At 32.0% G+C, this 25,451-nt stretch overlaps 1 protein-coding gene across 3 annotated transcripts in view; it reads right to left on the bottom strand.

Moving 5' to 3' along the window:
• The window catches only part of LOC145259142 (neuronal membrane glycoprotein M6-a-like), a 79,730-nt gene that overhangs the window by 19,316 nt on the left and 34,963 nt on the right, over window positions 1-25,451 (bottom strand). For all 3 annotated transcript variants that reach the window (XM_080116840.1, XM_080116841.1, XM_080116842.1), the window contains exons 4-7: window positions 20,043-20,205; window positions 15,166-15,257; window positions 7,690-7,755; window positions 1,684-1,820 (exon numbers count right to left, since the gene is read on the bottom strand). In XM_080116840.1, coding sequence (XP_079972966.1) covers window positions 1,684-1,820; window positions 7,690-7,755; window positions 15,166-15,257; window positions 20,043-20,205 — 458 coding nt within the window. The remainder of the gene's footprint in view (window positions 1-1,683; window positions 1,821-7,689; window positions 7,756-15,165; window positions 15,258-20,042; window positions 20,206-25,451) is intronic.

Here is a 25,451-nt window from a genome sequence, read left to right as displayed (position 1 = left end):
CAAAACAACAACTTTAATCGTGTTAGCAAGTGAAAAATTGTGGCAATCTTGTTTTTATAACAAAGAGCAAACAAAACCATAAACAAGGGAAGTAACTCTGTTTAATGTGACGCAAAACAAAAAACAAAATAAACATAACATAGACAGTGAACCTGCCTAAAGTTCATGGACATGCAGGAAATCAAAATGAGTGAGCAAAAATAATAAATATTGCACTGATTCAATTTCCTAAGGTCTATTTGGAAAATTCCAAAATCTTTTTTTGAGTTTTCCAAGAATTATCAGGAGGAAATTACCTCCCTTGTGAATGCTCATGTGTCTTGCATAAGCAAACACAATCGTGTTCTTCAAATTCTGTTTTCTTTAATAAATAATTTTCTACCTTATCGATTTTCGTAATTTTTGGATATAATCAATTTAAAATACAAGGAATATGTAGATACCATAGTTTCCATCTAAAATTCAGTTTTACGGTTTTGGATATTTCGTCCTAATAGTGTGGAAGCACCAAAAACTCGTTAATAAACAAAAAGCACATCATTTATATCAAACACATTAGAATCAAATTCTGTATCAGACCTGTTCAGTTTTGACTTATTTGTAAGGTCTTTTTAAATGGTCCATTTAAAAGTACAGAATAAATAGTTAACATTCAAGAACTTGTGAACCAAAAATATGATAGAAATTACCTCATTTCAACATGTGAAATTGATTTGTAAGATTTTTTGTGTTTACATAATAAAAAAAATATTAATAATCATCTCTAACCCATTAAAGCTAAGCAGTTTCTGCCATGTTTTTTTTTTTTTTTGGTTTGTAAGTTCTGAAATGTTAAGGTTTCTGTACTTTGTAAAATTTTTTACACAATAAAATAATCTTACAAATTTCTATGCGTTAAAATTGGGCACACTCAGTTTTATTCTAATGCGTTTGATATAAATTGTGTGTGTGTGTTTGGGGGTGGGGGTACAAGTTCTCTATACTTTTACCAAGAATTAATGTAGAGCAAATATCAGCCTTAGGGTTGTCAATTTAATTGTTTTCTTGTTTTATTGTGTAAGGAGGGGATCTCAATTTTGTGAATATCCTGTTAGCAATATTTTAAAAAAATATTTAGTAGTTGTCCAGAATTCTTTATATTAAAAAAAAAAAAAAAATAAAGCTAAAAGAAAACTCTTTATGATGGACACACCAGTGACAAAACAAAAATATCATACTCCAAACATTATGTAAATTGATCAAGTAGTTTTATTTTTATAAAGAAAATCATTTTTAAACAATTTTAAATGATTAATGGGAAATCATACTCATTAACATAGCTGATCTACCAAGTTTGAATTATTGTAGAGTTATCTACCCTTGTTTCTTCAAGATGGTGACACAGGACATTTCCTCTTTGCTTACTCATAAAATTCAATTTTCTTAGTTAAAAATAAAACTACTTGACCAATTTACTTGATTTCGGAATATGACACTTTTGTCCCCCGTGGGTATATACATCGTATAGATATTTATTTTATTTTTGCTTTTTAATATGTCAGAATTCTGAACAAGAACCAAATATTTTTTAAATTTCTGAGTTACTTCCAAAATTAAAAGACCTCTAAATTGTCAACCCGAAATCAATGCATGAATGCAAATTGACACTGAAATCACTGAATGGTGTAAAGGATCTAAACTCACGTGCCAAGACTTGATTTGCTCTTTACAATACTGCAAAACTCGAGATCTCCCTGCTCTATTGTCTCTCTGTATTCAGTGAGTTCTTTGGAGATCTTAATACGCGTGTAATTCGATGACAAGATGATCATGAAGTGAATCTAAAAAATAAATTAAATGAATAATTTAATGATAAAATTTAAAAAAAAAAAAAAATCAATAAAATTAAATAACTTAAATGCATTTAAATGACATTACATAAACAACAAAATACAAGAAAAAATTTTAATGGCTACTAGATACTGTCCTCAAGTGGCGAAGGTCTCTCTGTACACGGGTTAGTTAGGACAACCTATCATGAGCATACTTCACCCTAGAAGTCATCATCATCGACAGCAGTTCGTCCTATTTTAAAGATGTTTAGTATACTTAACATCTGTGATGCAAATGTGAGGCCAACCCAATCACTCTCTTAAAAGTCCTACTACAACTGACACATATGTAAGCTGCCTAAGCAGGTAGACGTACTGGCTCCAGCTTGCACAATCTCATGTCCGTCCACAACTATACATTTTTTCCTAACAATGTCTGCTATGCCAGATACCACTTTCTCCAAGACACATGATCTTCGGACTTTTCTCTCCAGTTATCATACTCCTTGATACTCTTTAGATGCCTCTTAAATACTTCTTTGTAGTGTAGTTGTGGTGCTCTAGCTTTCCTTGAGCCCGCTTTTAGCTCTCCATAGAAAATAGCTTTTGACAGTCTGATGCTCTCTGTATGTCTTTCACGTCCTGTCTACCTTAGCTGATACACAGTGATCATTTCTTCAACATTGGGCATTCCTGCCCTTTCCAGGACTTGAAAAGTTGACACATGGTCTTTCCACGAGATATTCACTAGTTTGTATCTTGTTGTATCTTTTCAAGTCTCTTTATGTGGTGTCTGTAGAAGGGTCCATCTTTTTGAGCTGTAGAGAAGCGTTGGAATTACAATTGCTCTGTAAACTTTTATCTTGGTTTTCGGATGGATTCCTCTCTGGTCCCACAGATGACTTCTCAGTTCCCTGAATGCTTTAAATATTTTGCACCTCTAAGAAGGAATTAGATTTTATTGCAAGTCAGCTGCGTTGGGAATATTCACATAGTGATTAAATTTTAAAAGATAGCTAATTAAAACAATACCAGTTGATGTTCTTTTTTCAAACATATATCAATCCCAACACCAAGGAATGTCTTTGTATTTGTTTTGTATTAACAAAATGGTGGTAACTTCAAAATTTGGACATTTATAAAAAAGTAAAAGTCAAGAAATAAGAAAAAGTAATAAAACTCATAAAATTGGTCATTTCTCATATTTGTTATTCATCGTATTGGTCATTTTTTGTGGTCTGCCCACACTTCACACTATGCCACTGATTATGTGCAATTAAATTAAAAAAATATGACAGTCACATTTTATATATATATTAGCGAGGGGTACCCGGCGTTGCCCGGGTGTTTGGGGGGGGGGGGGTTAAAAAAAAAAGTAAGTATGAGGATCGAACCGTTGAGGCAAAGTTGTAAATTAAAGTGTGAAAAAAAAAAAAAAGTGCGATGTTAACCATTGCCCCACTGCGAGATGCTAACAGAAACACGTTTGAATTTATTTAAGTAGTTGGATTTAGCAGGTGCCCGTTTTAATGACTTAATGAGGTCAAGTTTGACTGCGGGATAGTATTCATTTACTGCTGAACGCTTTTTTTCCCCCCAAGATGTTATAGGAAAAAGACTAACCCACATGCGGCGAGTGACAAATATTGAATATTTATCTTCCCGAAATCGACCAAATTAAATAGACAGGCGAGCTTCGTTGTTAACTGTGAGATATTACGATTTATATGTGATATAAAAAGTTTTAAAAAGTTGAAAGAAGCCTTTTGTAGACACACAGAAAAAGCGAACACACATACATACATTTTCGCTTTTATATTATATATATATATATATATATATATATATATATATACACACACACAGATATATGTGTGTGTGGACATTTATGCACAATTTTCATATTTGAGAGAACATAAAGACCTGTTATTTTGTGTTGGAAAGTGTGTGTGTATGTGTGTGTGTTGGGAAAGTGTTAAAATTGAATTATAACTCAATCCTTAAATTAAGAAATATTTTAACATTTTGTGTGACTAAGATATAGAGAAAAAAAGTTTTATGGAAACAAATGTTAACTTTAGCAATAATGAATAAACAAATCTACACTTAGTCTGCATTAGAGTTTAGGTTACTCTCATAAATGAGTAATCCTATTTTTATTTTTAAATTTAATCTTGCTCACCTCAAACAAGGATATTGCCACTTAAACATAAGGGGCAACTAATTGGGATGATATCGACAGGGACATCATGTAGGGAGTTGAGCTGCGAGGCGTCTATTTACATCATATTTAAATTTTGGCGAGTCAGTAGAGCCAGGAAGATAGGAGGAAATTCCAAAGTCTAGCAATCCAAGGGAAGAAAATATTAAAGTAGAACTTTTCCAGCATTCAGGGATTTCTACAATGACGGGGTGAAATTTTGTTGTTATCAAGTTGGAAATATTTGCATCAAGGTGAAACAAATGCTACATGTTTTTCAGAGCACATTCGATTTCTTGTAAATTAGACACAGCAATGCAACATTGTGGCAATGGGACAGAGGTTGGAGCTTGTTTAATAGTGCGGACCGTGTCTAAGAGAGATAGAAGCATTAGCCCAGATGTGGAAACAATACTCTTTGTAGAGATACAGGATACGCTCAGGTATGAGTAATTTTTTAATACTGTAGAGGGAATCCACCAAATATTACTCAATGTTTTATTTATTAGGGGTCTTTTATCTTTACAGTCTGCTTAAAGAATCACAAATTTATATTGTGTTACACGATTGATTCAGTCTGTTATGAACTTTGAAATTTTTTTTTTTTTCTTTCCATTTGCAAATTTTGTTTATATAAGTCACAATCGTAGATTTCAGAGTTGAATGACAGATGAGGGCAAGCTGTACTCACCTATATGACATCACATGTTCAATGGGTAATGAATATTTTTTAACCAGTAGGGTTACTCAGTGCTAAGTTTTTGAGGGTTAACGTAAATATTCTTTAGGGATGTAAGTGACAAAAAAAAAAAACTGCAATTGTGTTTGTGTGCGTAGATTGGTTTGATTATCTTGTTTTACAGAATATCAATCTTGCTAGTCATAAATAATAGATTCGTCAAAAAAAAAAAAAAAAAAAAAAAAAAAAGTAATATATATATATATATATATATATATATATATATATATATACACACAGAGAAAGAGGATTAAGTTAAGTTTGTGCTGTATTTTTTCTTTTATCCTGTATGCATGTTCTAGCTCGCATTGAGCACACTAAGGATTTTCTACAGAAACTGCTTTATTCTTTTGGATTAACACACACACACACACACACACACACACACACACTAGCAGGCCATCTAGCATCACTCAGTGATAAAATCTACTTAATATGATGTTTTAATTCATGCAGATTTGCATTTGTTATTATAGAGCCAATTCTCTATTGATTATTATATTGTACCCAATATATAGAAGTGATTTTAAAAGTTGAAAATAATATGACTTGGATGCCATCAGCTAGAACTGAAGAAAAACATTTGGTGCTCCAACATTATTCGTCATTCACTATCATCTGAGTTAAGTCCATATGTATATCAAAATTTCACAAATTTATCAATTTAGGCATATAAATGTACATTTGCAGATACATAGAGAAGCACTTTAAAATCGACTCACACCTGTCAAGTTCCAATTTTTCAATTTTGACCACTTTGCAGATATTTTTTCAGAAAAAAAAAATTTGTTCCACAGGTTCGAATCCGAATCCATCAAATTTCAAGTTTATAGACCAAAAATTAATAGCAGTTTGGTAGAGACGATTCCACACACATACAGACAAGGTTACTTTATACATATATATATATATATAGAGAGAGAGAGAGAGAGATAGATAGATAGATAGATAGATAGATAGATAGATAGATAGATAGAGGAAATTCTTGGAGAGAAATTCTGTTGATGGGAATTCTGTTTGATGTTCGGCGCAAAAAGCAAGAAAAAGTCATTTGCAATTGTGATAGGAAGATGAGCTCTTTATATGAATGTTTTACAAGAAGGAATCTGAGATTAGTGCTCAGTCAAGAAAATACTAACAATGCCACTTCTGTGATAAAGGGGCTGTGTAGAGAACAGAAGAGATCATCTCCCACTAGATTACAAAGTCAATTTTGTATTTTGTCAAGGTAAGAAAGAGTGTCAGAGTGACACCTTTCCAGATGTGGTAGCAGTACTCCATCTTAAAATGTAACTGACTCTTATATTTGTAGAGAATTGCCTCAGGAGTCAGGTAGTTTACTAGTTTATAATCCATGGATTGAACAAAAACATATAGCAGACCAGATTTGGTCTTTGGCCAGGATTTGTCGACTATTCTAAAGTATTAATATAAATTTTAAAACATGTTAATGGTAATCATTTACTAAAAAATCTGGAACATTTAAAAAAAAAAAAGAAAAGAAAAAAAATGGACAGATTTGTATTATTTGGACTACTATTTTTATCTTGGATGTTATTCTTGCAATGTTTCAGCTGATGTAACCTCCAACCCATGTGAGACTAAGTTAACAATTACAGACAAAGAAGAGTAGCGAAGAGTAAGATGACTCAAAGAAGCAGCACCTATTCTGGCTGATGATCACATACTAAGTAAACCTAGTATAAAATTTAATACAACTTGGGAACAATCTATAACATAAATCTCACTGTCTGTTTAAATATATGTATGTATATATGTATGTACGTACATCTGCCTAAAACTTTCGACAGAGGCGACAGATTTTCACGAGATCAGTATCGTTTTGAAGCTCGATCCTTCAGACGACAAATATAAAAAAATTGGTCAAAAACATTAATTCCTTCACCCTCAACTGGACACTTTTCTACAGGGAGGGGTCGATTTTTTCGCCAATATTTTCGAAACTCATCCCTTCTTTTCGATTGACTAGCCTTAATTTAAACCTTCATTACTTCTGGTTTGGTGATGGGCGCAACAGGAAAGACGTCACATTTTTTTTTTGCTCAACACACACTTCCAAACACCCAGGCAATGCCGGGCAACCAGGCTAGTTAATTATAAATAATAGATTAGAACACAATTAAAATATATATATATATATTGGAAATTACTGGGTTGACCTGGCTGAAATTTTATATGGACTTTTGTTATAAGGTGCAGCAAACTTAGGTATCCATTCGATGTTCAGTTAAGGATTAGTCACCAAAATACCACATTTACTCTCACTTTTTCTCAAAAACTATTAGGTCAATCTGGCTGAAATTTTGTATGGTCCTTTGTTATAAGGTGGAATGAACTAAGTATTATGGTATTCATTTGATACACAGCTAGGGATGAGTATTTAATGCAAAAATGAGCACAAATTTAACCATATTTAACCATCAATTTGGTATAAAGCACTGATTTTCAATTAAGGGGTTATAACTTTTTCTTGTTTTCAACGGCATAAAAAGTCTAGTTTATACTTATTACTAAGTAGTAACATTACACATCTAAAACAATAATAGGTTAAAGGCTCCCAAAATTCATACTATGGCACAATAGATAAAGTGCTAAGTAATAATTAGTTCTAAGTGATAGTCTTCTGGAAGTTGAAGGTTCAATCCTTAGTACAGATGATGCTAAGAATATAATTAAGAACTTTTTAAGACTTACACCTGGTCATGGCTGATGGGACAAAAACAATCTAACTCTATGGGTAAAATCATGGGTTCGGTTTGAAATTCCATACAGTTCCCAAGATGCATCTGAACAACATCAGCTGAAGCAACGTGATGATGACATCCAAGATGAGAATAGTAGTCCAAATAATAAAATTATTAATTCGAAAAAGAAATTTGAAAGCAAAGGATAGAGGAATTGAAAATGTATCTACTTACCATGGCCAAAGATATGAGGAATGAACCAGCGTAGGACACACAAAATAACTGACCAGATTCTTCAACCTTTTCAAAACATGAAAATTAATTAAAATATATTAAGTGTTGCATTGGATGAAGGTTCGTTAAAGAATATGTCAACTAATGAATCAAAAAAAGAAAGAGAAAGCATGAGAAGAAGAAAAAAATATTACGGTTAACTACTTGTATCTATACAGTATTGTTTAGGTATTATTTGTATATTTTGGCAGCAAGTCATTATTCAAGCATGATGGAGTTATTCTTTTTTCCAATCTTTCTGGATATCTTTTCCATTCATCGAGCGATCTTTTTTGTTTCAGCTGGCCTGTTGTATAAAATGGCGCCCCCAAAAAAATTATAAATACACCAAGCCTCAAAGGAAAAAAAAAAAAAGAAAACGACAGCAACGACAATTGCTCCTGATGATAATCGGACGCATCGATAGAAAGCGCTTGAGAAGAATATGGCCGAACAAATTTTGAGTACCATTTTATACAACATGCCAGCTAAAATAAAAAAAGACCACTCGGCAAATGGAAAAGATATCCAGAAAAATCGGAAAAAAGAATAACTCTGTTGTGTTCAATCAGACGTGCTTAAATTATAATTATTGTCTATGTACGAGGGATATTCCAAAAATAATGCCTCCTATTTTTTTTTATTCTGTCCAAATGGATCGGAGGAAAAGACAAATTGCATTATTATTATGATAACTGAACTTGTGCATTCATGACTCAAAGTTTCATCTCTCTGTTGCATATATTGATGGTGTAAAACTATAAGAAAACAAACCATCATGGAGGTGCATCAGAAGCAGAGATGCATCATTGAATTCCTGGCAAAAAATTCTGCAGCACAAAAGGTCACTCATTATAATGGTTCCACTCTCATCGTCATAGCTCTTCTACGTTTTGAGTTTAAAAAAAAATTTTTTAAATAAAGGAACATTACTTTTGGAACTACCCTTGTATTATCTTTATTTGTGCCTAGGTATTCATTTTTTTTTATTATTATTTATGCCTAGATATTCATTTTTATTATTAACTAGGGGGGGGGGGTACCCGGCGTTGCCCGGGTGTTTGGAGGTATGTGTGGTTTTGGGTAAATCAAAACTCCGGGGGAGGGGGGGGTAAAATAAAAAAAAAGTTTTGGTAGGTGAGTATGAGGATCGAACCTGAACCCTTGAGGCGAAGTTGGAAATTAAAGTGTGAAAAAAAAGTGTACGACTTTAACCATTGACCCACCGCGAGATACTAACGGAAACACGTTTGAATTTATTTAATTACTTAGATTTGGCAGGTGCATGTTTTAATGACTTAATGAGGTCAACTTTGACTGCGGGATAGTATTTCATTTACTGCAGAAAGCTTTTTTTTATTTTTGTTTCACCAAGATGTTGGGGGGGGGGACCAGCTCCCCTTGTCCAATTTGAATAGCAATTGTTTGATATAAGGAAAATATTTCCACATTGATCAAATCTGATTGCTTTTGGACATTTCCACCGATAGACGGAAAATACCGCCAGAATGAGTGTCGCTTTTATTATAGGAAAAAGACTAATCCACATGCGGCGAGCGACAAATGTTGAATATTTATCTTCCCGAAGCCGAGCAAATTAAATAGACAGGCAAGCTCCGTTGTTAACTCAGAGATATTACGATTTCTATGTGATATAAAAAGTTTTAAGAAGTTGCGACCACTTCTCTGAAAAAAGCCTTTCTTGGACATACACAAAAAGCGAACATACATACACACATTTTCGCTTTTATATATATAGACTAGCATTTCAGCCCGGCGTTGCCCGGGTGTTTGGATGTGTATGTTGAGCAAAAGAAAAAAAAAAAAAAAAAAAAAAAGCGGTAGTAGGAAGGCAGGATTGAACCCGTACCGCAGAGGCGGAAAAGAACGGGGAAAAAAACATGACGTCTATGCTGTTACGATAACCGCCAAACTGAAAGTGACAGTTTTTTAAATTTAGGCTAGACAATCGAAAGGAGAGGATAACTTTAAAAAATATCAGCGAAAAAGCGACCCCCCCCCTCCCTGTAGAAAACTTCCAAGTTTAAGGTGAAGGTGTTTTTAACCAGTTTTTCGATATTTGTCGTCTGAAAGGTCGAACTCCAAAACGATACTGATTTTGAGAAAATACGTTAACTCTGTCGAAAGTGTTGGGCAAACATACATACATATATACATTTATATATTGGTAACTAAAAATTTTCGACCCAAACCGATTAAAAAGCTTGCCCTATCTCTGAATACCCTTTATGTAAAATTTCAAATGTTTAGACCAGAAATTGTCTGAGTAATTTGGTAGAGACCACAGAGGTCAAAATTTTTTTAACTTTGACCCCTATTATGACCCCTTAACATTTATTGTTTTGGGCTCAAATCAAGTTATTATGTTAGAGCCATGTCCAATAAACCTATATCTAAAATTTCGAGTGTTTAGACACCAAATTGTGGGAGGAGTTTGGTAGAGTTCTCAAAGGTCAAATTGTTGAACTTTGACCCCTTAATAGCCAAATTTCCGTCCGAAAACCGATCACATCGATTTTCCCAAATCTCAATACCCTGTACTTCAAATTTTGAGTCTGTAGACTTAAAATTGACAGAGTTATTGCGTAGCGAAATGTACACAGACAGACAGACACACAGACACTTTCACTTTTATAGATATACTAGCGAGGGGTACCCGGCGTTGCCCAGGTGTTTGAAAGTGTGTTGGGGGGTTAAAAAAAAAAAAAGTAAGTATGAGAATTGAACCCGAACCGTTAAGGCAAAGTTGTAAATTAAAGTGTGAAAAAAAAAAAAGTGCGACGTTAACCATTGCCCCACTGCGAGATGCTAACGGAAACACGTTTGAATTTATTTAATTACTTGGATTTGGCAGGTGCTCGTTTTAATGAGTTAATGAGGTCAAGTTTGACTGCGGGATAGTATTTACTGCTGAACGCTCCCCCCTCCCCAAGATGTTATAGGAAAAAGACTAAACCACATGCGGCGAGCGAAAAATATTGAATAATTATCTTCCCGAAATCGACCAAATTAAATAGACAGGCGAGCTTCGTTGTTAACTGTGAGATATTACGATTTATATATGATATAAAAAGTTGTGAAGCGAACGACCGCTTCTCTGAAAGAAGCCTTTTGTAGACACACAGAAAAAGCGAACACACATACATACATACATTTTCACTTTTATATTTATAGACTAGCGAGGGGTACCCGGCGTTGCCCAGGTGTTTGGAGGTGTGTGGGGGATTAAAAAAAAAAAAAAAGTAAGTATGAGGATCGAACCCGAACCATTGAGGCAAAGTTGTGAAAAAAAAAAAGTGCGATGTTAACCATTGACCCACCGCGACATGCTTACGGAAACACGTTTGAATTTATTTAAGTAGTTGGATTTAGCAGGTGCTCGTTTTAATGAGTTCAAGTTTGACTGCGGGATTTCATTTACTGCTGAACGCTTTTTTTTTCCCCCGAAGATGTTATAGGAAAAAGACTAACCCACATGCAGCGAGCGAAAAATATTGAATATTTATCTTCCCGAAATCGACCAAATTAAATAGACAGGCGAGCTTCGTTGTTAACTGTGAGATATTACGATTTATGTGATATAAAAAGTTTTAAAAAGTTGTGAAGCGAGCGACCACTTCTCTGAAAGAAGCCTTTTGTAAACACACAGAAAAAGCGAACATACATACATTTTCACTTTTATATTTATAGATTATGCCTAGGTATTAATTTCTTTTTATTATTCATGACTAGGTATTCATTTTTTTTTTTTTTTTATTATTCATGGCTAGGTATTCATTTTTTTTTTATTTATGTCTAATTATGATTATTAATTATGCCTAGGTATTCATTTTTTATTATTTATGTCTAGGTATTCATTTTTTTTTTTTTTATTCATGGCTAGATATTCATTTTTTTTTTTTATTATTCATGGCTAGGTATTCATTTATTTTTTATTATTCACTAGCGGGGGTTACCCGGCGTTGCCCGGGTGTTTGGAGGTAAATCAAAACTCCGGGGGGGGGGGGGGGGGTAAAATAAAAAAACAAGTTTTGGTAGGTGAGTAGGAGGATCCAACCCAAACCCTTGAGGCGAAGCTGGAAATTAAAGTGTGAAGAAAAACGTGCAATGACCACTGACCCACCGCGACATACTAACGGAAACAAGTTTGAATTTATTTAATTACTTAGATTTGGCAGGTGCACGTTTTAATGACTTGATGAGGTCAACTTTGACTGCGGGATAGTATTTCATTTACTGCGGGAACGCTTTTTTTTTTATTTTATTTTCCCAAGATGTTGGGGGTGGGGAGACCAGCTCCCCTTGTCCAAATTGAATAGCAATTGTTTGATATAAGGAAAATATTTCCACATTGATCAAATCTGATTGCTTTCGGACATTTCCGCTGATAGCCGGAAAATACCGCCAGAATGAGTGTCACTTTTATTATAGGAAAAAGCCTAATCCACACCCGGCGAGCAACAAATATTGAATATTTATCTTCTCGAAGTCGAGCAAATTAAATAGACAAGTGAGCTCCGTTGTTAACTCAGAGATATTATGATTTATATGTGATATAAAAAGTTTTAAGAAGTTGGGAACCGACTGACCGCTTCTCTGAAAAAAGCCTTTCTTGGACATACACAAAAAGCGAACATACATACACACATTTTCGCTTTTATATATATAGACTAGCGGGGGTACCTGGCGTTGCACGGGTGTTTGTAGGTGTATTTGGTGTTAAATAAAAAAGAACCGGGGGGGGGGGGGGGATCGAACCCGAAACCCTGAAGCAAAGTTTGAAAATAAAATCAGCCAGCCACAATGAGTTAGTGAAAGATGTTAGAATTTATTTAAGAACCAAATTGACAGGTGCGCGGCCGGAAGTCGTCAAACATTACGACGACGACGTAGGTTTGTTTGTTATAAGCGAAGTAAAAAAAGAAAAGAACGTTAACACTAAGCAGGAAAAAAAACACAAAAAAAACTAACGTATGGCAAACGAACGATGAAAACAGAAAAACGAACACGTGAAAAATGGCTTAAATAAGCCTGTTTCGATATTAAAATTTAAAAAAATCGAAAAAAAACCATTTCACACCACAATTCAAACCCAAAACGTCTAGATAATGAACCAAGGCCTTAACCAACTGAGCTAAGGCGACGTTCACAAAATTTGTTCAGTTTTTCAACTATTTAAAGTAAATCAGGTCACAACATCATCTGACGCATGCGTAGAATCGGTCAATGTCACGAGAGTACCGTTTTTGTTGACCCCTCCCCTGTCGAAAATTGTCGATTTCGTGGTGAAAAAGTTAATGTTTTTGACCAATTTTCGATATTTTTCGAGCAAAGGATGGAGCTTCGATGTGATACCGAGTTTGTGAATTTTCGTTGTGTCTGTCAAAAGTTTTTAGCAGACATCCAAACAAACATACATACATACATTTTTGCTTTTATATATATAGATGGCTAGGTATTCATTTTTTTTTTTATTATTCATGGCTAGGTATTCATTTTTTTATTATTATTCATGGCTAGGTATTCATTTTTTTTATTATTATTCATGGCTAGGTATTCATTTTTTTTATTATTATTCATGGCTAGGTATTCATTTTTTTATTATTATTCATGGCTAGGTATTCATTTTTTTTATTATTATTCATGGCTAGGTATTCATTTTTTTATTATTATTCATGGCTAGGTATTCATTTTTTTTTATTATTATTCATGGCTAGGTATTCATTTTTTTATTATTCATGGCTAGGTATTCATTTTTTTTATTATTATTCATGGCTAGGTATTCATTTTTTTTATTATTATTCATGGCTAGGTATTCATTTTTTTTATTATTATTCATGGCTAGGTATTCATTTTTTTATTATTATTCATGGCTAGGTATTCATTTTTTTATTATTATTCATGGCTAGGTATTCATGGCTAGGTATTCATTTTTTTATTATTCATGGCTAGGTATTCATTTTTTTTATTATTATTCATGGCTAGGTATTCATTTTTTTTATTATTATTCATGGCTAGGTATTCATTTTTTTATTATTATTCATGGCTAGGTATTCATTTTTTTTATTATTATTCATGGCTAGGTATTCATTTTTTTATTATTCATGGCTAGGTATTCATTTTTTTTATTATTATTCATGGCTAGGTATTCATTTTTTTATTATTCATGGCTAGGTATTCATTTTTTTTATTATTATTCATGGCTAGGTATTCATTTTTTTATTATTCATGGCTAGGTATTCATTTTTTTTATTATTATTCATGGCTAGGTATTCATTTTTTTATTATTCATGGCTAGGTATTCATTTTTTTTATTATTATTCATGGCTAGGTATTCATTTTTTTATTATTCATGGCTAGGTATTCATTTTTTTTATTATTATTCATGGCTAGGTATTCATTTTTTTATTATTCATGGCTAGGTATTCATTTTTTTTATTATTATTCATGGCTAGGTATTCATTTTTTTATTATTATTCATGGCTAGGTATTCATTTTTTTTATTATTATTCATGGCTAGGTATTCATTTTTTTATTATTCATGGCTAGGTATTCATTTTTTTATTATTATTCATGGCTAGGTATTCATTTTTTTATTATTTATGTCTACTATTCATTTCTTTTTTATTCATGCCTCGGTATTCATTTTTTTATGCATAGACACAGGATGGAAGACTTACTCATACAACAAGATACTCAAATACTACAAAAACCATTCTGTTAACATTTGTCCCCTTTCTCTAAATCTGCTGAACTATTGTTTGGAGAAGCCCTACCATTATAGCAATCATCACTTGGAACAACTTTTTAAGGAAGAATGAGCCAAATTGCATCAATATGTTATTATAAAGAACTGTGTTGCTTTTAGATGCAATGTCCAATCGTCTGAAACATAAAATAACTAGATGAACCACTAACATTATTATACTTTTAGTCTCTTTGAAAATATTCACTGACCTATCTGAATAAAATACTAAGGTCTTATGTATGACATTAAAAGAAACCTGAATCTTAGAAAGATCTCTATCATTCCAGTAATTATAGAAGCAACTGGATCTATGAAAAAGAATTTCAAAAACTGGCAAATATATCCAGTGAAGCAAATGTAAAAGCGATTTAAACAATTGCACTTGAAGAGATCGTTAGAATCTTAAAAAGATCTTTTGGTTGGAATATGTGAGACAGTGGGTGAATGTTTTGCATCAAGTAGGATGTCTCATCCGTAGTTTGAACAAATTGATCAGAAAATTGAAAAAGAAATTGAAAAAAAAATGTAAAACAGGTTTCTTGCATAAAGAATAAGTCTATTATTATATGGAAATATTATTACTCTTTATTATTTTTATATAGAAGTATAGATTTATTTTATTGTTCATCCTTAATATCTTTTGTTATAAAAACAAATATCATACATACGCGTTGACAGAATCTGGGTAAATTTGTGGGTGGACAAACTTTAGACACAATATTGGATGAACCTGAGGAATGACTGCCTTTCACAAACAAACCTGAAAGATATGAAAATATAATACAATTCAATAGTGGGAGTAGTAACAAAAAGAAACAAGTTTAGTCTATTGTAATAGTTATTACTATTGTAATCTGTGAAAATTCCGCAGTGCTTTTTTCTACATCAATCCGATTTAAAATTATATTCTTTGGAAATAATAAATATCTGTTAGGGTCAATACCATTAAGCAAAATTACTCTTCTTTCAAAAACGAATTGTTATTGTCAACTAAACTTTTTTTTGAATAAATAAAACAAATATGTCTTTTCTTTATTTAAAAATTTTTTATGATAAATATTCTTTCTTTTTAAAAAAAATAAATTGTCAGCTAAATATTCTTAAGATCAATAAAAAAAAAAAAAAGAATGTCACTTTTTGAATTTTATCTATTTAGAATTGTACTGTTTGATGGGAAAATATAATTTGATTTCGGAATAATTTATTATAAAATGGATAAAATCTGAATATTTTACTTTAACGACATCAGATTAATCATCAATCAACATCAGAAGATCTTAATTTGTGTGAAAACTGATGACGTACGTATGAAAAATGCCTTAGCATATCATTATATAGATTAAATGAACTAACAACAAATACATGCTCCTTCCCGTTGTATATTTTTGTTAGCCTGGGAAGATGATAAATTAACCTATATTAAACTACCTCTCCACAAACGAGAGTGATAACACCTGGAAAGATGGTTTCATGATACACTATCCTCCCCCATAAAAGAGAAGGTAATACCTGGAAAAATGGTATAATGATGAATGAACATACCCTACCTTCCAAAAAAGATATATTTGTCTGGGAGATAGTTTGAAATTGTATAGTAAACTGAATTGAACATTAAAAGATAGTAATAGTATATTTCCAGTTACAGACAAACTCTCCATTATAAATAGAAATGATAGTATAGTTTTGCCTTCAGACAAATACCAAGTCTCCATTGCATTCAAAAGTATAGATATAACTTTTCCTTTATTAAATACTAACCGGTTTTAAAAAAAAAAACGTTGGCCGGGTGTTTGGAGGTGTAAAAGAAAAAAAAAGTTTTAGTAGGAAAGTAGGCTTGAACCCCGAACCTTTGATATGGAGATGGAAATGAAATGGAAAAAACCCTGGGATCTAGCCATCTCAGCCACGAGAAAAGAGGAATGAAAAACCTCTTAATTTAACGTTTATAAAATGAAATTAACAGGTGCGAGAACCTTAAGTCGCGTGATGTTTGACCTTGAAACATGACGCAGCTGCAAGCCAGTTTTCGCTTGTTTTATACTGAAAAGTGAAAGATACACGGGACGCTCTAAAAATCTGGAAAAAATAGCGTGTGAAAGTCGGGCAACTTAAATAGACAGGCATCCCCCATTCGTAACTCATAAATATTATCATTTAGACGTGATATAAAAAGTTTTAAGAAGGAATGAGCCAATTGAAAAGTCCAGTGAAAAAAGTCTTTTACAGACATACACAAAAAGCGAACATAAATACATACATTTTTGCTTTTATATATATATATATATAATATATATATATATATATATATATATATATATATATATATATATATATATATATATATATGAGCAAACAGTTAATAAAATATGTTAAAAAAATACTTTGAAATGAGTTAAAAACATATTTAATCTGAAAAGGAAACACTAGATAAATGGATAGTCCTTAATCCGCGGAGTTTCGAAGAAATACTTTCCTTCTCATCAGAGGGTAGGAATTAGCAAAATGCGGGATCGGATTTTGCATGCAGAAGTATTTGATGAAAAAACAAGTAAGTCAAAGATCTTACTTGAAAACAAAAAAAGTGAAGCGGAGGGAATATGGTAAAGAAAAAGGTGATTACACACGAATGGATAGTCTGGTGGAAGATAAAAAATCCAGTGATGGTAAAATCCAAATGTAAAACTTCAAGAAAGTTAAAAGAATTTCCATTTGTACAAGTAAAATCCAAGGAGATAATTTTATAAATATTAATTCTTTAATATTTATAATTTACTTTAATTTTACCATCTTGGATCATTTTGGTAAATTCAATTGTAATTTTCATTATATATATATATATATATATATATATATATATATAGATTAGTGTAAGTACTTGTTGCAGGAAACAAATTTGAAGCCTTCAATAAGAGATTAAACCCTAAATGTAGCAATATTAGAAATGGGGATTGTAAGTGTCCTAGTCTATCTCATTATTGATTTCAAAATGTGAAATGCATGCAGTAAAAATGAACAATTGAAGAAAGTTTTTGTTTTTTCTATTTATATGTAAACTTGTTTGTTCACTCCCATTATTGTGCTAATCCTTTAGTAACTTCTGAATAAGTTATCTCTGCCAATATTTTTCTTACTAAACGCAATTGCAATTCTAGTAAAATTAGCAAAATTGTTATCTTGTATATCAGACCATTTTAAATTATTTCTCTTCTTTCTTTTCCAACTCATCTACTTCTTAAAGATTGACTAAATAGAAAGGATAAATAATGTGAAATAAATGATTGTAAAATAAGAATTAAAACTGATTTGGTCAACACAACTGCTATGTCAGCTTTTGAACCTCATACAATATCCATTTCATGACTAACATTATTTTATGAAAATGTGAAATTAAGTCACTTCTTGGATTGCTACTGCTTTTTTCTTATCTCTAATATTTTATTTGAAATAATATCCAATATATTTTACCATTATTTATTACTTTTGTTGTCAATGATATCATTATTACTACTACTATTAATTTTATTTCTGTAATTATCATTTCAATACTTCTGCATTGAACAACCTGTTTTTCCATGAATGTTGCCTTGGCATATCCCAGTAGCTTATGTAAACCACCAGAATATGGTGAAATGCTCAGGCAATGAAAAATCATCCAACCAGACAACATTGCCAGAAATATTTCCTTGTAAATCCATGTCAGATGTGCAGCCCAAGGCATATTGTTGAAATTGACAAATTCTTCAACAGAAGAAGACACAATATTGGGAGGCTCCTCAAACTGCTCTGGGTCTTTGGCGGATATGACCCCACTAAGGAGGGTTTCCTGGTGACAGTACCAAACTGCAATGTCAGAACCCTTTTTCTCATAATAAAGAAGTACAATCTGCCGGGGACTATACTGTCATATCCAACTGTTGTAAAGCCTACAACAAATTAGGATTAGAAGTTAGGTTCCAACACCTAACCATGAACCAGTCTACATCTGTCTACAGTCCGACAAAGGCTACTACAAATCATATGAAGAGGATATGAAAGAAGGCAAAGTAACAAAAATAATGTTGAACCAGCCAAGAGCTAATCAATAGCTACTTATTAGAATTTATGTGCAGACAAAATTTTGGAAAAACAAACCTTTGTCTACATTAAAAATCCTCCTTTCTAAAAAAAAAAAAAAAAAAATTTACATAAAAAAATCCTTACAAAGAAAAAAAAATTTTCAAAAACTTTTACAAAAAAAAATTCTTACAAAAAAAGTATTTTCTTTTATTGCTGCACATTATTAAAAAAAATATTCATGAAACTTATGGTGAGTTGATGCTATATTTTTATTTATTGTATTTCCATTTTTCTCCACTAAAATTACTATACAATAAATGTTTTTTTTTCTAACATTTTAAAATTGAATCCACACTCAGCATATTCCAGTGGTTTACATAAGCTGTCAGGATATGCCGAGGCAACATCACAGAAAAACAAATTGTTAAATGCAGAAGTACCATTATTAACATTTTCATTATTATTATTATTACCATTAGTACTTTTATTATTATACTAGTAGGCCATCCGGCATTGCCCAATCGTAAGATACGCTTAAATATGATAGTTCCTATTTACAATGTCTCTCCACGGGACAGAGTTAGACACCAGGGTCGTTTTTTAATGTGGAGAAAAGGAACAAAAATAAAAATTGTCTCAGATGTGAAGGATTTCTCCTCCACTGACAGAGAACAAGAAATTGAAGTGCAGCATCTGAAGAACAGTTTAATTTGTGCATATTACATATTCATTATTATAGAGACGATTCTTTATCAATTATTATATTGAATTTAATATATGGTAGTGATATCAGAACTAAAAAAACATACATATGATTTGGGATGCAACTCTCCACTCTTATTCATTAGCCTTATATATATATATAACTATTTCATTTATTCACATAAATTTACTATACGAAAGCATAGATTTATGCGTAAACTTTAAGTATTTACTTCAAAAGTGCTCAATACGTAGGTAGAGCTAGTTAGTAATTTATAAAATATATATGGCGATTAAGCTACACTGAATATTCTGCGTTTCATCCAACTAAAGGATTCGTCAGGCTTATGCGCGAATTCTGTCGTTGCTTCTTGTTTATATAAAAACAAGAAGCAAGGACAGAATTCGCGCATAAGCCTGACGAATCCTTTAGTTGGATGAAACGCAGAATATTCAGTGTAGCTTAATCGCCATATATATTTTATAAATTACTATATATATATATATATATATATATATATATATATATAAAATTCACCTGGCATCCCTTTTTGATCGCCCGATTAGTGAAGACAAAATTCAAGCAATCATATATATATATATATATATATATATGAGAGAGAGAGAGAGAGAGAGAATAAATGACAAAAAAATATATTCCATAATACATGATGTTGACCATCTTATAATTTATTCCTTTAATTCAGTTGACTTATACAATTCTTGACAGTATCTGTTTTACAGAATATTTTCTAAGCAAAACCGTAGGTGTAAAAGATTTACTTACCGTAATTGACAAGATCAAAGCAATAAGTGATGTTGTTGGCTTCTTTTCCATAGACATAATGATTACAAATGGATGAAACGCTGACATACATGATGATCGGAATTACACCAAAGGATATAATTCCCATCCAGAAGATATTCAGGAGATAAGATAGACACAAAAACTGAAATAAAAATTAGGAGTTTTAATAAATCTGAAAAGGAGAAACTATGACTGAAATATTACAGTAGAGCACTCCTAGGTTGTTGATATTGTTTATATAAACAGTAAACTTTCCCTCCCTCATGTCTTATGAGGATAGTGCAGCAGATAGTAAAAAAGAAAAATGCACTTGTTTGTTTAGCCACATTGAAGAACTGTGATACAGTGAAACAGTCTCAGTAGATAACTATATATACATATATATATATGTTATCGACATACATTGTTTCACTGTATGACAGTTCTGGACATTTGAAATACCTTTAAAGGTAGAATTTGAATATTATACATTAAAGAATCTAAAATCAAAAAATGCATTTTTTTTTTAAAGTTTTTATTTAAATTTAAAAATATCCTTTTCAAACTTTTTCAATTATTATTTTTTTTTTTTTTTATAGTTTTGAAAGAATCTTTATTATATCACAAGATACTTTCCCTCTGGCAAGAAAAATATTGCTTTTAAGTCCAGATTTAATAGATTATGACTTAGACTAATATAAAATTAATATATTCATTTCGAATAATATTTTTCTATGTCTCATATACATTTTTTAATATATTCCCAACTTTATTAACGCTCTATTTACAATATTGAACATTTTTTATATTATCCTTGGAAACTATACTTTGGAAATCTTTGAAAATATAATTGTCAACTTTTGTTTTGAATAATATATATCACTCCAAAAAATAACACATCTTACATTTAAAAGCAATAAAAATCATGTATGAAATCTAACAAGGTGTCATGGCTCATTGGTAAAACACCAGACTGCTGATAGTGTAGGCATTACTTGTTAATGGGTGATCCATGCTAATAACTGGTTATACCCAGAAACGCATGTCCATGCACATAAAAATATTTTTAAAATATTTAAATATTAAATAAATAATGATAAAAATAAATAAAAATATGTCCCATCAAAAAGAGGGCGGAGGCTGATGCAAAAAACAAAAAGGGAAGTTAATCTCTTTTTTCACCGTTTAGAAAGTGAAAATTAAATACAAAAATATTTGCTTTATACAGTGCGTGGTATATATGTTCAGAGATTACAGTTAGGATATCTGCAGTAGAATGGGCTTGCCTAAATCCATACTGTCGGTTGGACAAAAGTTTAGCAGCTGTAACGTGGTAGACTAGAGCTTGATTAGTTATGGACTCAAATATTTTGGTGAAAAGAGGGAGAAGGCTAATGAGGTGATAATTTAATGGGTCAGTTCTTTCACCAGAATTTTTATTTACTGGTACCACAGAAGCAGTTTTCCAGCAGCCAGGAAAGCAAGATTTATTAAGACATTTGCTGAAAAGTTTGGAGAGAACTGGAGCAACCTCAGCAAGGCATTTCGGCATTTTTTTAGTAGTACAGCCAGGATGAGATCAGGTCCACATGATTTTGAAGTGTCTAGATTTTTTATGATATCATGAATTTGAGAAGAGTGATTTTCAGATCATTAATGTGGTTTCTATCTGCAAAAAAAAAAAACTGGGAGGGAGTGGTTTGCTGTGTCCAAAGTAGAGTTTGAGGCAGACCAATGGGCAAGCATGTTAGTCTTCTCGGTTGCCATGCAAACAACCTCGTGATTGTTGGGTAGTGGGGGAATTGTTGATTGCCCATTGTTTACTACACTGTTGGAGATTTTCCAGAAATCATGAGTTCCTAATTTCTGCGCTTCAATGCATTTTCTGGTGGTTTTGATATATTCTCTCTTAGCTGTCACTATTTCTTTTTTTACAATTACTTCTAGCTTCTATAAACTTTTGTCTGTTTGTACTGGACTTATGACGGATAAATCTCTGGTATGCATTCTGCATTTGAGGAATGGCAGTAGCACAAGTAGAAGTAAACCATTGGGGGAAATGGGGTTTGCTATAAAACTTCTGTGTAGGAACATGTGCTTCAATTACCGCTTTGAACCATTCAGTGGTCTCATTTGCACACTGTTCTGCTGGAAGAGAAAAGATATTTCCCCATGGAGCATCTCTGATGTGATCCCTGATGGCATCCCAGTCAGCTTTATTGTAGTACCTTGTTTTGAGCAATGGCTTTTCAACTTGGGATTGAGTTTAGGATGATGTTTATCATGATCAGCATTCTCGAGTGGGCAATGCACAAATTAGATACGAGTCTTTCATCAGTTGTAAACATGTTGTATTATTGATCTTAATAACAGTAAGACTCTTTTGATAGTAACAGAAAAGTAACAAATGAAAAACTTTCGCACTTATTTAGATAAAGTATACATAGAAATTGGTATCAGAGCTCTATGGAGAAATTTATCTTTAGTTAACCTTTGACAAGCAAATATTTTCATTTACTAGCCAAATAGAAAAGTTACTAGCCAAACCCATATGATTTTTAGAATATGACATCTTCGTTCTGTGATAAGTATGTACATCATAAAGATTTTTCTGTGTGTTTTTTTTTTAAATAAGTATAATTCTAAGTATACAACAAATTTTATGTTGATACTTGAAGTTATAAACGTACTAATTTCTTCAGATATTTTTATAAACAGTTTTGTTTAAAAAAATTTTTTTTAAAAAAGAGCATATTGTTCTATTAAAATTTTATTGTTTAAATAATTTAACATTGTTCATGTTATTTTAAAAAAAAGTTGAAAAGATATTTTTCATTCAGTGGTGAGCTTTGAAAGATTGTCAGTGAGAGAAACACAATCGCCAAAAGATAAGCGTTTCATTATTTTTAGTCGCCACTTTGAATATGCGACTGCTTCACTCACAATGTAGAGATCATTATGAATTTTGGAACAAAGTAGTTTGGCATAAGCTACCGTAATGTGGGCTATATTTAGTTTAACTTTGTTTTATGTTAATGAGATAAAAAGAGGGTAGATGATCTATCAGAAGATTCAGATACCTTCATTTTTTACGAGAAAATGTAGCAATAAGTATAAGACATTAATAGATATTTCCCAAATTTCAGTTTCTTTGGAATAATTTAGAGGGGGGGGGGTATAATATGGTTATAATTTCTTATTTGAAAATTCAAATATATCACATTTGCGCATTCCAAAATTTATAATAGTTGGTTAATCAGTTTAGAAGTGAATCTTAAACAAATATACATGTCTAACTTTTCTATAGTGATAACAAAAAATATGTGTTAAAAGGGAACTTAGCTTTGGGATTGAGTTATGTTTGAACAAAAATCTGTTTTCATTGTTCTTTATCAGCTTTAATTTATAATTAACTGCACAAGTCATCTATCTTTCTCTTAGCCATTTATGTATTTCTTTTGCCTCCTCCTTTTCCATGTTGGTTTAACCACTCTTTAACATTTTGTTATGTCTTTGTGAGCCTTTACAGAAAGAGCGACTTTTTTCAGTGTCATTATGTGTGTAGGTCTGTACACACCACAAACATGTAAATTAGATGGCAAAATAATATCTTTATTCTATGTAATAATGATAATAATAATAAATAATAATAATAATAATAGTGATAATAATAATAATAATAATAATAATAATAATAATACACTCCTTGAAACTAAACTATATAGTAGAAACCTAATTAAAAGGTATAAAGATATGGGTAATGTCACTAGTAAGATACTTTGGACCGTTTATAGGTTGGATCAAAGAACTGAGATATCTCGACCAGACAACTAGGAAACTCATAACTATGCACAATGCACTTCATCCAAAGAATGATACTGACAGAGTTTATATGAAAAGGAAAGATGGAGGAAGAAGTTTGGTTTGTGTGTAAATAACACACAAAAAAGAATTAGAAAAATACATAATGCAGAACACAGAAAGAATAATTACTGCAGCAAATGACACTGAAACAACAAACAAGACGACAGAAGAAACGAGGGATAAGACAAGAAAAGAAAAATGGGAAGACAAACAACTATATGGACAATTCATATGGATGACAAAAAAAAATGAGACTAATGAAAACATTTGAAAATTACTACAAAACGGAAATCTAAATGGGGAAACTGAATCCCTAATAACAACTGCACAAAATAACACAATTAGAACCAACAACATCAAAGCAAGGATTGACAAGACAAGAAAACAGCAAATGCAGACTCTGTGGACAAAGAGACAAAACAATAAACCCTATCAGTGAATGCAGCAAACTAGCCCAAAAAGAATATAAAAATAGACACAATCAAGTGAGGAAGGCAGTATACTGAGAATTATGCAAATAACTGCACCTTGAACACACTGACAAATGGTACAAGCACAAACCAGTAGCAGTACTTGAAAATGAAAATTACAAAATCCTATGTTTAAAAAGTAGTTGTGCAAATTAAACCCATCTCAGCAAGAAGACCAGATGTCATAATAGTTAACAAGAAAGAAAAAGTCCTGTCAGATTGGAGATTTTTCAGTTCCAGCAAACTACAGCGTGAAGATCAAGGAGACAGAGAAATGGAGCAAATACATGGAACTGGCCAGATAGATCAAAGGGATATGGAAGATGAAGAAAGTCAAGATAACACCACTAATAGTAGGTGAAAAAAGAATGGGAAAGATGGCTGAGAAAATAGAAGATACAATGTACAACAATAATGAAAATGGATGAAACAGTAAAGAAAACTCTTGAATACAAAGACTAACACACAAGTTACAGGCACAAGCCGGACATACAGAAACTACTACAGATGTAAAACACAAAGGAGCATCATATGGAATCATAAAAACTGAAACGGTTAAATTGTAAGTTAAACCCTCCGCTCCTTGCCTTTTTATATTTTTGTGTATGTCACCATAAACTGGCGCTATACCAAATAAGTGAGGAGAGTCAAGAAGGATAGAAAGATTAAGGAGAGAATGCACTATCCAGATCTTCGCTGGATGAGTACAAAGAGGACTGGGATCTAAGGGAGGCTTATTGCCACCCAAATCAGTCACAACCAATGTCGCTGCCAATGAGAAATCAATGGTAAGTAGCTATTGTGATTACGCAAATTCATCTGCAATTGAAAGAGGTGGAGAGTACTGGAAATCTGGGGAGACTTGTCACTCAGACTCCAGAGAACACTACAAGTTGTTCTCAAAGAGAAATCTTTGCTGATGGTCTGTGTGACTATTCCTAGTGTGTAAATAATAAATAAGTAAAATGATGATGATGACAATAAAGATAAGAAGTAAAGAGATTTACAGTAAAGTTGAGAAAAGTAGAAAGTGGATCTTTCAGCAATCTCTAAACTCTTCCTTTATTTTATTCTT

Source organism: Euprymna scolopes, chromosome 34 (genome assembly GCF_053919585.1).
Source record: "Euprymna scolopes isolate OS-2025 chromosome 34, ASM5391958v1, whole genome shotgun sequence".
NCBI classification, from domain to species: domain Eukaryota; kingdom Metazoa; phylum Mollusca; class Cephalopoda; order Sepiida; family Sepiolidae; genus Euprymna; species Euprymna scolopes.
Note: the sequence above shows the minus strand (reverse complement) of the source record. Positions and strands in the feature narration are given on the sequence as shown.